The sequence below is a fragment of the Fulmarus glacialis genome, unplaced genomic scaffold (assembly GCF_000690835.1).
Source record: "Fulmarus glacialis isolate BGI_N327 unplaced genomic scaffold, ASM69083v1 scaffold15674, whole genome shotgun sequence".
Lineage (NCBI taxonomy): Eukaryota > Metazoa > Chordata > Aves > Procellariiformes > Procellariidae > Fulmarus > Fulmarus glacialis.
The window spans coordinates 15,493-29,306 of record NW_009206217.1 but is presented as its reverse complement, the minus strand read 5'-3'; the positions used below and the strand labels follow the sequence as shown (position 1 = coordinate 29,306).

The 13,814-nt window shown below is 49.0% G+C and overlaps 1 protein-coding gene across 1 annotated transcript in view; it reads right to left on the bottom strand.

Annotated features, from left to right (window-relative positions):
• Positions 1 to 8,930: 8,930 nt before the first annotated feature.
• The window catches only part of COL6A1 (collagen, type VI, alpha 1), a gene marked incomplete at its 5' end in the record, with an annotated part of 20,323 nt that continues 15,439 nt past the window's right edge, over positions 8,931 to 13,814 (bottom strand). The window contains 6 exons of the mRNA XM_009575673.1: positions 8,931 to 9,729; positions 10,507 to 10,536; positions 10,941 to 11,115; positions 11,339 to 11,522; positions 11,829 to 11,938; positions 13,021 to 13,154. Coding sequence (XP_009573968.1) covers positions 9,134 to 9,729; positions 10,507 to 10,536; positions 10,941 to 11,115; positions 11,339 to 11,522; positions 11,829 to 11,938; positions 13,021 to 13,154 — 1,229 coding nt within the window. The remainder of the gene's footprint in view (positions 9,730 to 10,506; positions 10,537 to 10,940; positions 11,116 to 11,338; positions 11,523 to 11,828; positions 11,939 to 13,020; positions 13,155 to 13,814) is intronic.

Below are 13,814 nucleotides of genomic sequence, written 5' to 3'. Positions count from 1 at the left end.
TCCCGCTGTGCCCTGGGGGCGGCGTTCGGGTCGCATCCCGGGCTGCTGTTGGGACGGCTGGTTTCGAGTGCAGTAATCTGCCACATGTTCTCATTTCCCCCGCACGCCAGACCCCTTTTGACACACTTTTCAAAGGAGCTGCGGAGCTCCAGATGGGACTCATCCAGCCGCCCTCGGCTGCGTCTTGTTAAGTACGTGCCCAGCGCTTCCACGCTAGGCTCTCGGAGCCAGAAAAAATTGCAGTCTGCTGCTCATGGCCTGAGCTTTATCTGGGACAGGCTTGCCCTAGAAAAGCAACACGCTGGTTTTACAAGCTGCCTTTGAAAAATCTCAAGTACTTCAGGTCTCATGGAAACTACCGTATGTAACTATGTTTAGCTCTCACATTAACCAAGACATAATTTTATATGCAGGGATAATTTTATCAGCAAAGGTACTATCAGAAATCCAGAGCCCTCAGAAACACTCTGGGCTGAATTTCCCATTTATGTAGAAATAAGCACGACTCAGACGAAGGAGCAAATGCTTTGTGGCTCCTGAGGGTTTGGCTTCTTTTAGGGCAAGAGAGGGATTTGCAGGGATTTCAGAAGCTATATACAAGAACTTTGAGCTAATAACCATGTTTATGAAGGCTTGAACTGCTTTCTAGAACAGAGCCAGGAGAGAAACACCAGCCAGGGACTGACAGATACACCTTCGTGCTTTCGAAACAGTGAAAAACTGTGGGATCTAGGCACTGACCTTGCACACTTATTCCTGCCCTGTTTGCTTTCTCTTAAGCCATGAAAAATGCTAGTTGAGGGGTACGGGATTTGGTTGTTGGAGCAGAAGAAAAGAGAGACAGAGAAAAACTTTAAGGGCAACCTTAGGATCATGTTTAGGATCACATTACACCAAGTTTGTGCTGTGTGGAAAAGCCTGCTTTCAAAATGGGGTGCTCCAGACCCACACTGTCTGCAGTCTGTCCTTCCAAATGCCTCTCCCCATCAGCTGTCTCAGGCCAGGACCGGGGCAGTAGCAGCACAGGCAAAGGGGGCTGCAGGCTCCTTGCTTGCCTGCAGTATCTATTGCAAGACATATCTTGAAATTGCTGGCTGACCTCCATGGGCAAGGACCTCCTGCTGCCAGGGCTAGCCAGTGTCTGCGCTGGATATGCCTTGAACGCGGTACGAGGTCATGCAATATGGGGCTAGGCATCTGATGTCTGATTTGGTTCAGTCTGACTGCAAGAGATGCATTTGTGACATTGCAGAAATCCCTTTCTGGCTTACAACAGCATCTGAGGTTTAATACGCCAGTAGGAGTTAATCCCCCAGTCCTAACACAAGAAAAGCTTGTTTCTGGAAAGCTGGAAGAACATCAAAGAGCCATTACCCCCCCTGCAAAGGGCAAGGAGGAATTAACAACAAAACTACCTACTTCTAGTGATTTTCAGCCTGGCAGCCAACAGGGAGCATCCTCAGCGAAAGGAAAAAATGAAGTGGTAGCAGGGATGATCCTGAGATCATCCTGAGAAAGGACGGGCTCTTCCAGGGAGGGAGCTTGAAAGACAAGGTTTGGTAAGATGGGGGGCTTTGCCCTTCCACCAGAGATGTTGGATGAGGCCCAGGTAGGTAGCTGCCGATGCCTTTCCCAGCCAGTCTATGAAACACATATGTCTGCTTTTGTATTTCATTTCACACTTCCCTGAGGGGTCAGAGTGCAAACTGGAAGAGTGCTTAGGAAGGACAAGTCCTGGTAAGTGCCTGAAATTACTGTGAGGCTTTGGGGGCTGTCACATGCTGATGTAAAAGCTGCGGTAGATGTGTATATTTTGTTCCATTTTATGCAGTGTTCGTCCTCTTTGAAGAGGCTTTTGGGGCCATTGGCAGTGATGCTCCATGCCATAGCAGCCTGTCATCCTTCCCCCATGGGACACAGCCCCAGCAGGAGACCCTGCCCCAACGGGTGGGAGAGGGAGCATTGGGAGACATGGGTCATTGCAAAGCTGAAACATGAGGCTGGCTGTTCCAAAACTAAGAGATTCAGGAAGCACAAAGTCCACTGATGGCTTTCGATCCTCGGCTTCTGGGCTCCACCATCCCTGTGCGCTGCTGCAGCAGCTACACTTGCCTGCACATCGCGGTGCACATCTGAGGGATGTGGGTACTGCAAGGTCTGGCAGGCTGTCTCTCCTTCTCAGTTTGATTCTGTGGAAGGATGCTATTTATTTCCTTTTGTCAAGCATCTCCTGGCCTCGCCTCTGTGACTGGGAGCTCTCCGAAGCCCATATTTTCCAGGATAACAGGTCAGATTTCAAATTTCAGCTTCAAAAATAATTTGCTGCTGGCTGGCATAAGCTTGTTACTGAAGATGGCTAACTCTGAGCATGTTCTACTGATCCACATGTAAACCAAAGCTTGCCTTCCAACAAAGGTTGTTTCAAAGGCGCTTGTATACAGACAATATGTGCCTTAATCCCTTCCCAGTCTCTAGCATAACTGTCCAAAAAAAATATCTCAAGGTTCTTTTGCCAGAAGTCTAGTTCGGGTTATTAATCTGCTCCACGGGGGGCTGAGAAAGGTTTTGCCCTGTCCCTACAATACCTTTATGATGGGTAGAGGTCTCAAAATTAAATAATCATTGTGTAACTAACCCATGGGCCAACTGGAAAAGAAAGGTTGGCCATGCAGACTGTTCGATAACATATGAAAATAACACCAAACAGACCCAGGACCAAGGAGTAAGGGGACCCCCAATGCCATCAGAACCCTTACTAGTTTGGAGAAGTTTTTCCAGATTGCTGCTGTGATGAACATGTCTGCTACGAGGACCTTCTCCATAGGTGCCATGGCTGGGAACAGGCCTTTGGACTTTTTGCCTTACCTTCGAGTGCTCCCACAGGCTTCTGGCACCGCGAACAAGAACTGGGTGTTCAAGTCATAAGAGAAAAAAGGAAACACAAATAAGAGACCTCAGCTAATAAATGACTCTAAGGGAAGGAGGAACATGACCTCTGTGTCACAGTGGAGACAACAAGAAGTAACAAGCTTAATGGCAGCAAGAGGTACTTAGACCAGACTCTAGGACGTGTTCTCCAGGAGTAGCACCAGCTCCATTATTCGCAGCACTGTAAATAGCAGCAATGATTTGCACTAAAACAGACTGTCTGCAGATGTGGTAAAGCCTCCGTGTTCAGAACTTTTTAAGACTGGACAAACACCCATCTGACAGGGGAACAAATATGCAGCCTTTGGGGCAAAACATAGCTTTAAGGTAGAAAATGGGCTTAATGACCTCTTCATGCCTTATTTCTTGGTGCTTCAGTGACTAAAGAAACCTAAGTTCAATGAGGCAGCATCTTTTATTTGGCCAACAGGTTGTGGAAAAAAAAAAAGCTTTTAGACAGAGACTTAAGTCTGTGGCTATACCAGGACTGCTACAGCGTACGCTTTGTGCAGTCAAATCAGATGACGTTGTAAAAATAGATGTCTCCCAAAGTTTCTTGTGTGATTTTTCTCAACTAGAAAACTCATCTCATTTCAAGAAACAGTTTATCTCCCAAGACCTTTGGAGTCACCCAGAACAAAGTGCCATAACCACAAGTGAAGAAAAAAGAACAAAAAATTTTCTCCAGAAGCATGACGTAAGGAGTAAGATGCGTCTGCATTGACTCCAGCTTCTGCTATTTCATTCTATTTTCCCTTTTAATATATTACCATCAAGAAGAGATACCCCAGCTGTGTTCTCGTTTGGTTCAGTGTCTCGCACGTTAAACTCTAACATTTTCACAGGGATGACAAAGCTGAGAAGTGTTTCCTGCAGGTGTCTGCAGCCATGGATGGGACTGGGAGCGCTGCTCTGCTGAGACGGTGGGCTGGCGGAAGGACTGCAGAGATATTTCATGGGGATAAGTCACTCCACACATTCCCAGTCCTCGCTGGAAAGGCTGTGTCATCGTCTCAGGGTGCTCCTGTGAGCACTGCTGCAGTTTCCACATCTGACAGGGATAACCATGTGTATAAGAAACTATTTAAACGAAACAAGAAAAACAAAAAAATAGAAGTTAAACAGCATCGATTGCTCAGTTCAGAAGTATATCAACAGTCCTCTCAGCTTCTTGGTGAGGGAACTGCTGGGCCACCTGGCTGCAGCTTCCCTCCTGCTATACGTCCTCCAGAGCTCTCTGCTGCCACTGACCCCAGGAGCACTGCTGCAGCCTGCCAGGGGCAACCCAGGAATTGGGATGATGCAACATATGCTTTCTGCAGAAGAGCATGGAAAGCAGTCACTGTGGACCCAGCCCGATCTCCTGAGAGACAGTGAGGAGAAATTTTGAGGGGAAAGACCCTGGCAGACCATGCTTTTTGCGTGTGCATTTAGCTGCAGGCAAGCAAAGAAGACACTGTTAATGTAGATGTAAAAATTCATTGCTTGTCTAATTAACGTCTTAACCTAACCAGAATACAACAGCTTATTTAGTGCAGTTATTATATAGGCACCTATAATCTAAATGACTTAATTATTGATAGGAATTAGCAAAACCTAAAATGGTTATATACATGTGTCCCAGAGCTGTACCATGCTTTGGTGATGCTCCCCTGTCCTATGTAACGTTAAGGGAAGCCATCAGCTTCTCAAATCCTTTACCTGGAGAAGTATGATGATGGCAGTGTATGTTGGGGGGGAGGGGATGGTCTTCCTCCACGGTCTTGAGTTTGCTCAGAATTACTTCTCTGTGTGTCAACCCTGTATTTCTTAATGGGTACAGTCTTTACTCTGCTGTTTGCCCACAAGCTTATGTACACCATGATTCCTTCTCCTTATGCAATATGATTTCTTTTAAGGGGGAGATCCACGCAATTGGACAAATAATGCGAAGCTTAAACTAAAACACATTTGGGAATAATACAGTTAAAACAAACCCCAAACCCCAGGGTAGCAAGAGGCTTTTGAACATTCAGTTATTCTGCTGTTGCAGCTAGGAGAGGCTAGACAATGAACCTCTGCTCCTTGGGAAAATCGTAGGCACAGAAAAGGCTCTTAAATAATTTTGAAAATGCAATTCAAAATCATCCTAGAGCAGCTATTTATTGTTACAGAGTTTGAGGTCTAGCACTAGCATCGTCAACAGCAATTTGGCTGGGCTACAAGGCTGCAAGCAGCGTGAAGAGTTGCTGTGACAGCCCTGTGGTCTCCAGCAGTCCTGTGCTGTCCAGGACAGTGCCTCTGGGGAACGGGGCTGCCCAGGGGGGCAGAGGTAGCGTTCACGATGCTACTGTACCTTCCCATCAGTGGTGGGAGCAAGCACTGACCACAGTGCAGGGAAATGACTCGGACCTCAGGGTTGTACGGATACACCACTATATGGTGCCGGGTAGGGCCTCATGCCATACTTGATGTCCATGGAGAAACAATGACCAGGGCAATCAACTAATCTGCAGACCTGTCTAAAGCTGTAGCCACAAAGCTGGGTAGGTCTCACAGATGAGCAGTACCAGTGGGTGGGTGTAGCTGAGCCTCTCGGGGCTTCCCAAGTGTGAGCAATCTTATGTTCTCATTTGTAAGAGCTAACTGGGCAGGATATTTATCTCTCACTTAACAGTTTACATCTCTTACATCAGTTTTTGCTCTGTCCTTTAGGACTGCAGTCCCACAGTACTGTCCCAGCCTGTTGCGTTGTTGGTTTTTTGCATTGCTTGTAGGGTACGTGTTCTAGGAGTCCTACCACATTGGTAAAGTGGCCTCAGCGATCCACTCCTTCCCCAGCCATCACCTTCCCATGAAGGGCTGTGAATCAGCATTGCCTCAAACGAGGAGAATTTAGTCAGAGGAAAACAGAGAAATGTGGCTCAAATTCTGTCCTTGTTACATAAACCCCCTTGCTGAACATCTGGAGAACATCTGAAGTTTAACAAAGCAGGCCCGCAGGCAGAGGCATTTTTGACCTTCCCTGTAATGGAAGCATAAAAATGGAGACTGGAAAGAGGGGAGTAAATATAACCAGAAATGAAAGACAAAATGGGTCCAGCATATCGGGGCTGACTTTGGCCCGAACACCCGACAAGGGCTCCTGTGATCCTGCCTGGACAGTGCACAAGCGTGCGGAGAGACAAGGCAACAAGCCTAAGCACAAGGCATTGGGCACTGCTGAAAAATCCCCGCTGGTCCCTCTCTTCTGGGGAAGCTCTTCGCCAGGCTCTGTTTAAAACTGTGTTTCTTCTGGGCAAACTTGAATTTATAGGGAATGTTTAGATTTTTCTCATGGTAAAACTGACAAACACTCCAGAACTGAGGTTTGGAAACCGACAGTTTTTGCTGGTTTGGGATTTTCTTCCCCTTTCAGTAAAGGGAAAAAACAAGGGCATGGTTGAGGTGGGGGGAAAGTGCACAGAAGCAGGAAAAATCCTTCCTGCCACCTGGTTTTTCAGCAAAAAGCTGTAGACCAGCCCAAAGGCAGAGAGACCTTTCTCCAGGTGTCTTTTGCATCCCTGCATTTGACATGGCCTGGCTGGGGTGTGAGGGTCATACCCCTGGAAGGGTGCAGGAGCTGTGCGGGGGGGGGGCAGCCCCCTTTTCCCACCCCCACTTGCTGGCAGCAGTGCATCCCGCCAGCCGGGCAGCCCTAGCAGTAGGCGTGTAACCCAGGGGCTTGTCCGTATCATGTTCCCTTCCTTCATGGATGATTCACACCAAGGACTGCAGCGGGCCATTGAGAAATATTTCTTTAGCTGTAACAATAACCACCTTTATTAGGGCAGACGTGAAGGCATTTTTTCCTAACTTTCCATGGAGAGGAGAGTGGGACATCCGATACAAACTGCAGCCAACCACAGAACCTCCCCAGAGGTGCTCCTCAGACTTTCCAGCTGTGAGTGAGGTGTCCCCGGCGCTGCAGGACAGCCAGGGAGCCCAACAAGCATCTCAACTGAGATGCTTGGCCAGGAGAGAGCATGACTAAGAGGAGGACATGAGACAAGGGGGAAGCAAGGCAGTGCCTCTCCATTACAGAAATAGGACATGAATGTGGTCCACTGTCTGGGGAACAAGTGACTGTGCATGCATCCATAGTGAAAGGTTGCAACAAGCCCCTCAGATATACAGGTATGACCTGGGAGCTTCCCCAGAGATAGGCACCCTTTAGAGCTGTCTTAGGATGTAAAAGAAATGTTTGGGGAGCACTGAGCCTGGCAAAGCTGGATGAGATGTTCGATATCTCCACCACTAGCCCTGTCTGCAGAGCAGCATCCCCACATACCCGGGAAATGAGGTACTAAGGAGAGATGCTGAACATAAGCAGAAAGCAAATGCAGCTTACCTCTTCACCTGATGATCACCATCCCTCTGCACCTGGTCTTCTGGAAACAACAGTGCCTACCTGTGTAGGGTTTTTTTTGCAACCAGAAGGCAAACAGAAGCTGCGCAAGCATTTCCCATCCTTTGAGAGCTTGGTGCTCTTCTCATGAAATTTTTATGCACCATTTAATAGATGAAGAGAATTCACAGTACTTCTCAAATCCATGGCATTCTATAATAGCCAGATTTGCAATGCAAAACCAATAGATCTCTTTTCTTCTATCCCTTACAGTTTTATGTGAGAAGTTCTGCTGGAATCCTCCCAGATCCCAGCAGCCTCTATTTTACTGTGTGACTTTTTGAACATTCGGAGCCCTTCAAATTCAAGTCAGACAAACTTCCAACAAGATTGTGGAAAACAATTTATTTGACACATTTCTGAAGTGGACACTTTTAGTAAAACACAGGCATAAAATAAAACTAACTTGTACAATGGGATTTCGGATACAAAGTAAAAGAGTTTGGGATGCCGATACCTGGCAATCACTGTTGCTTTCTCAGAAGCGCATGAATTCATAGCAAGAGCACCAATGGAAGCGCTGAAACAAAATTTCACCCAGCCAAACCACACCTTCAGCGTGGTCCTGGAAACAACTGTGTAAACACCAAGGGCCCGCATCACCCACGTAGTGATAGCACCTTTGTCAGTATATCTGTAGGGTGTGAGTCAAAGACCCTGGCAGATAATGGCAGCTTTTCCCTTGACTTTGCTGGGCTGTGGATGAGGCCCTAATTCAATATAAAGTACAGTTAGTGGGTTTCCCTTGGGCCCAGGTGCCTAAATCCTAGATGGTCCTATAGAAACTGTACCCCCAGAGAGCTCACTGGGAATTAGACAGCTTGGCACTTTTGAAAAAAAAAAATATAAAAAAAAATCCCACTAACTGGGCTCAGAGAGATTTTCCAGAATGGAGCTTGGACCACAACACAAGTCATCAGGTTATTCATGAGGTTCCTGGTTTCACTGTAGGACCATGAGATCAGTTAGTGAAGGAGTGCAGTTAGGTAGCTTCTTCTAGGGTTCCCCCCCTCTCCAATGGCTACTGTCCACCTTTCGTTTGGTCGGTGCCCAGCCTCCCTGCCCTGAATGGGAGTGTCAGCGCTGAGGGATGCTCCGTCACCCATCCCCACCCCAGCCCTGGGAAGTCAGTGGCCCATCCCATGGCACTGGAGGCCAGAGATGCTTCCACCTGGCTTGGGTAATGCAGTCCAGCCCTCCCCCCCAGGCATGGGAGATATGAACAAAACCTGCCAGGCATGACAACGATCCCTTCTCAAAACTTGCTGAAGTGTTGAACGTTTCACTTGAAGCACAGCATTGGGTTAGGACCATTGTGAGCTGGGCAAGTGCTCAACTGATGTATGAAAGAAAGAAGCAAATGAACAAATAGACCTGTATCTGGAAAGAGCATGATCAGCCTTATGAAACCAGGCTAGTCCTTAGTGGTACAAAATTCCTCATCCTGATTCTTTCTTGGCAAAAACCAGTGGGATGAGGTTGCTATTGGTGTTGTGGCGGCTTTCTGCTAGGTGTGCTTGTGTTTGCCTGCTGTGGGGAGGGAGAGGCAGTCATGGGCAGGGAGGGAAGTTTGAGGCTAACAGAGTAGAGATGCAGATGATGAAGCAGGGGGAGAAGGAAAGGGACTATGCACAGCCATGCTGTGGCACTATGGCTATCTGCATAGATGCAAATTCCTTAGGTTGGTCAAGAATACTGTTAATTTTTTTTGTTTTGTTGGTTTTCATTTTTAGGCGAGACAGAAGCACGCATGGCCTTGGCAGAAACCCACCCAGATGCTCAGTCAACAGCTATCTTCCTGGAGACAGTTTGGTAGAAGACGCCACGCAGCAGAGAGGTATAGTCGGGCACACGGAAGAGGTGGCGTTCCCCGTAGACCACATCGTAATCTGCGCTCTTCCCTGTGACCAGGACACGGATGTTGGGCTCGTTAGCTTGGCTGCCCACTGCCAGCACGTAGATCTCGATGCCAACCTGCTGAGCTTCCTGCACAGCCCCCTCAATGGCCCTCGCGGTGATCCCTTGAGAGTTGCCATCAGAAAACACCAGCACCCTCTTCTTCGCTCCAGGACGGGAGGACCGCTGGTAGAGCCCTGTGACATACCGCAGAGCAGCGTTGACATCCGTGGCATCGTTAATGAATTCCATGTTGTCGATGGCTTTGGCAATGACTGTGTAGTTGTACTGGAACTGAGCTTCCACTTTCTGCTGGTTCCTGCCACTGTACTGGACCACTGAGACACGCACGGAATCGTCGGCAGGGACCCGCTCCGCCAGCCGCTTCACGAACTTCTTGGTGGTCTCGAAGTTCTTGCTCCCCACGCTGGTGGAGCTGTCCACCAGCAGCGTGATGTCTGCCAGCCCAGCGAAGGTGACTGCAAGGGGAAAGGCCCAGGGCTTGTTACGCTGCATTTCTCCTCCTGCCTCTTCCATGGAAAGCTGGTGAAGTCACCTGCTGTCTCGCAGGCTTCCTGCCTTGTCAGACTTGGGAAATCCCCACTCTCTGGGTATTTGCTAGTTTGGTTTCCCCTACCCCAGTGCTGTCCTACACTTATCCTTTTACCCTTCCATTCCTTCTTTTATTTGGTTTACAACAGGCTGCATTCCCAGGTACATATCTTGCTTAGATAATCTGGTGACTCTTGTTGCTTAAACAGTGCTGCCCTTGCATGTCTGGGGAACCACTTCATCTCCCGAGGCTGGCTTCTTTCCATGATGAGTCTGAGGATTGTATACGCTTCTGACTTGGAGGTGTACCCCACTAAATTCCTCCCTGTACTCACTTTTCAAGCACCTTTCTCAAATATCCCTGCCACAGTGCTGATTTTTCCTCGTGCTCCCACCACGACATAGCAATTGATCGCATTACCTGCCTCAGCTAACGCCTGTGAGGGCTAAAATCTGGCACAGCTTCCTCTCTAGGTTTGAGGTGCCAGAAGAGCAACTGTCTAGGCTTTTCCCCCAGGTGCTTTGGGCTGGCGTGTGTGTGAGAGACCCTGTGAGCATCTGACAAGGCTTGCTGACTTCTCCAGCCCAGGAGCCTCCCTGTTGCGAGAGGTCTCCAAGCTATGCATTCCCACAAGCACAAACTCCCACTTCCCCCACCACAGCACCCACAACCCCTTCTTGTGGCAAGAGGAGTCAATACTCACTTGGGCACGTGTAGTCTGGACATTTCTTCTCTGTTAGGAAAATTAGAAAGAGTAACGTCACCAGCTCGCCCAGGAAAACCACTTCTCTTATAGCTTCCCACGGAGCCACAGAAGGGACAAACGCTCACCTCAGCCACATTGCGCAAAGCGCTGTGCAAAGGCTATACCAGAAAGCGCAGAGGTGTCTGCTTGAAAAATGCTGTGGACAGAAATGTCCTGCAGCAGGAGAGGACCTGTACCCAGCTACAAAGTGTTCTGAGACATGAGATATCCTTGTGCCTTATTTAACTAAACCTTGAAAGCTGTTCTCTTCCCTCAATGCCTGCTTAAGAGCATGACTGGGGGAAGGCAAGGGAGGGCAGCTTGCATTCCTCACCCTTTGGCTGAGGCGATCCTCACTACCTTATTGCCTCCAGCCACAACCTTTCACCCACCTTGGCAGACATACGACGTGATGTTTTGCAGGAAGGTGTCATCCAGGAGCTCGGCATAGTTGTCCCTTTGAATAGACAGTCCTGGCCTGGTCGGTCTGCTTAAACAAGCGATGTCATTCAGGTGATCTGGATTTGGAGGGTTCCGGAAAATGTCGCCTATCCCAAGGGAAACCACCTGCAGGGAAGTTAGAGTCCATCACCGGGTGCATTCATCATGTAATGCATTCATAAACTTGAATGCCTGTCACTTTGTGAGGGTGCTTCTAGTGACGCGTGTCCCTCCTGCCCTAGCCTTGGGTAGCAAAAACATGGAGACCTCCAGAGAGCCCGCACTACCCTGATGCACAGCTGCTGTGTGGCAGTTCCCTGCAGGCAAGGTGCTTCCCCTGTGTCCTTACCGGGGTGACATCGCACAGAGAGTTGAGCGGGGTAGGGTCCCGCAGCGTGTCAGAGCGTCCGTCCGTGATGACGATGGCAACGCGCTTGTCAGAGGTGAATCTTCGCAGCAGGTTGTCCTTGGTGAACTGCAGGGCTTCTCCAGTGTAGGTACCCCCAGCTATCCATTTCAGATTCTTGACTGCCCTGCAAGCACAGACACCAGTGAGCCTGCAAGCCCTGCCCCATGAATGCTGAAGGAGCCCCTGGGAACACCTATCTCTGACATGCTTGCAAGGCAGGGCAATATCCCTGCATTGGCTTTAGGTGGAATACTGGCAAATTCCTTGGCCTCAGCACCATCTACAATGCCACCAACCGCTACTTTCCACTAAAGAACATTTAGCATCCTTGCAACTGCAGGAGTTGCTGGCCTGGAGATGGAGGATGGGAGGTGAGTAGGTGTCCCTGGGTCAGGTCTCTGCATGATGTGCTGAGACCCCACAGACTCACTGTTTGAGCGCCCCGATGTTGTCTATGTTGGCATCCCCCATGGCCACCAGCTCCTGTGTATTGTCATGGCTGTACTGCACAACGCCCACACGGGACTCCCCAGCTTCAAACTGTTGGAAAAAACAGAAGTCAGTTAGGGTTGGATACCTCAGGGAGTCCTGAAGAGCTCAGAAATCCTGAGCTTGTTTGTACCAAATGCCTTCACAGCAGGCTCTGCTGCCTCTCCTCTGCCTTATTCCAGGCAGAAAGAGCTCCAACAGGAGTGGATGCACGTGGGGACTAATTCAGTGAGCCAGTCAGTGAAACAAGACCCAAACCCAGGTTTCCCAGCTCAGTGGTCTCAACACAAGCCATTGGCCATGGAGGGTGGCTAGGAATAGATCATTTTTCAAAACTTCTGTTTTTCTTCCAACACCGTGTTTTTGCTGCCCAGCTCTAGCCTTTCTGCTTGTTGCTGGCTCTTTGCCAGCCAAAGAGACCCATGCATGCACACGTAAGTGTCCAATGGCAGGTTGTTGTGGCTTTACAGCCCACATGCTACAGATATGTCTGGTTATACCTTAAGGAAAGACTGGATCCCAAACATCCCTTCCAAATCACAGAGGTAAACGAAATTTCCCACTCACAGCAGGTTACCAGGGAAGAGTTAGGAGAGTAAGCATTTGTATCCCTCTTCAGACTGAAAGACTCACAATATCGCTGTTTTGTGTTGCAAAGGTCCTTTATAGTAGTGTGCTTAACTGGTAACCTAAACCCAAGCTTGGGGGCAGACAAGGGTGCCTGGGGGGCTGGCCATCAGGGAGCTAGGGGAAGTTGCAACACACCTCATGTGTTATCTACTCCAGCCATCCGAAATGCTCATCAGGACAAGGAAGAGACTGAGAGAATGATTGATCAGGTGAATGCTTTATGAGCCATCTGCTCTGGGACATGGAGGAAGAGTTCACAGCCACAGCAGGCAGAGTCCCTTTGCCAGAAAGAGTGAAAATATCTATATTTTGGGACAACAAACTGCTGTCTCGTCTCCATTGCTTTATGAATCTGGGAGGAATCAAGACTCACCCCAGATACACACTTGAAGCTAAGCCTTGTGGAGGCTCTTTGGAGTGGAGGCATCTCCCCATTTTTCTGCTTGCAGTGAAAAATAAATGAGTACACACAAGTGCATCCCGGCACTTGGTGGAAATCTCACCTTCACACGCTCGTCCTTGCTCAGGCGGTCGATGACTTTGATGATGAAGTCCTTGGCAATCTGGAAGTTCTGCAGGCCGATGCTCTCCGAGCTGTCCAACACGAAGAGGAGGTCGACGGGACCGCAGGTGCACTCTGCAGCAAGGCACAGGGGTGGAGGGGCTTGTGTTTTCTATCTCAGCAGCTCGCTCAGAGCAGCACATTTTGCAGGGAGGCATACCAAAGCAAGCGTTTGATGTCTGCTGTTAGTCCTGACCAGGCGGGCCCTATCTACCCGCAAAGCATGATGTAAAATCAAGCGGCAAAATAGCTGCATGGGAGACTTGAGAGTCAGTTTACTAATTTTTCCATTTGCATTTTGCTCAGCGCCCTTTATAAGACACGTAGCATTTCCAAGCTGTGAGTACCCTTAAAAGACCCAGTAATTATTCCAAAACCCATTTCCTCATAAGCCTTCTCACTTCTTCCATTCACCCAGCCCAGGAGGACAGGGGTGACATTGGTGGGCTGGAGGAGCCTGACTCAGCTTGCTCCCCTCTTTCCCGTGGCTGAAGGACATCATGTGCCCTTGGCTCTTCCTTCAAGCTTTTGGACTGCAAACCCAACCCATTGGGACAGCATCAGGGAAAAAATTCAGCACATTTCTCTGCAGACCAGCACAGGGTTTGGAAGGAGGAGGACAGAGCTGGATCCACAGCATACCCTGAACTGACGTTCCTTTCAACTGCAAAAAGGGTGGAGAAAATCCGCCTGCAGTTTGCTGGCACAGGGCACCTCGACAACAGTTTTCCAGTC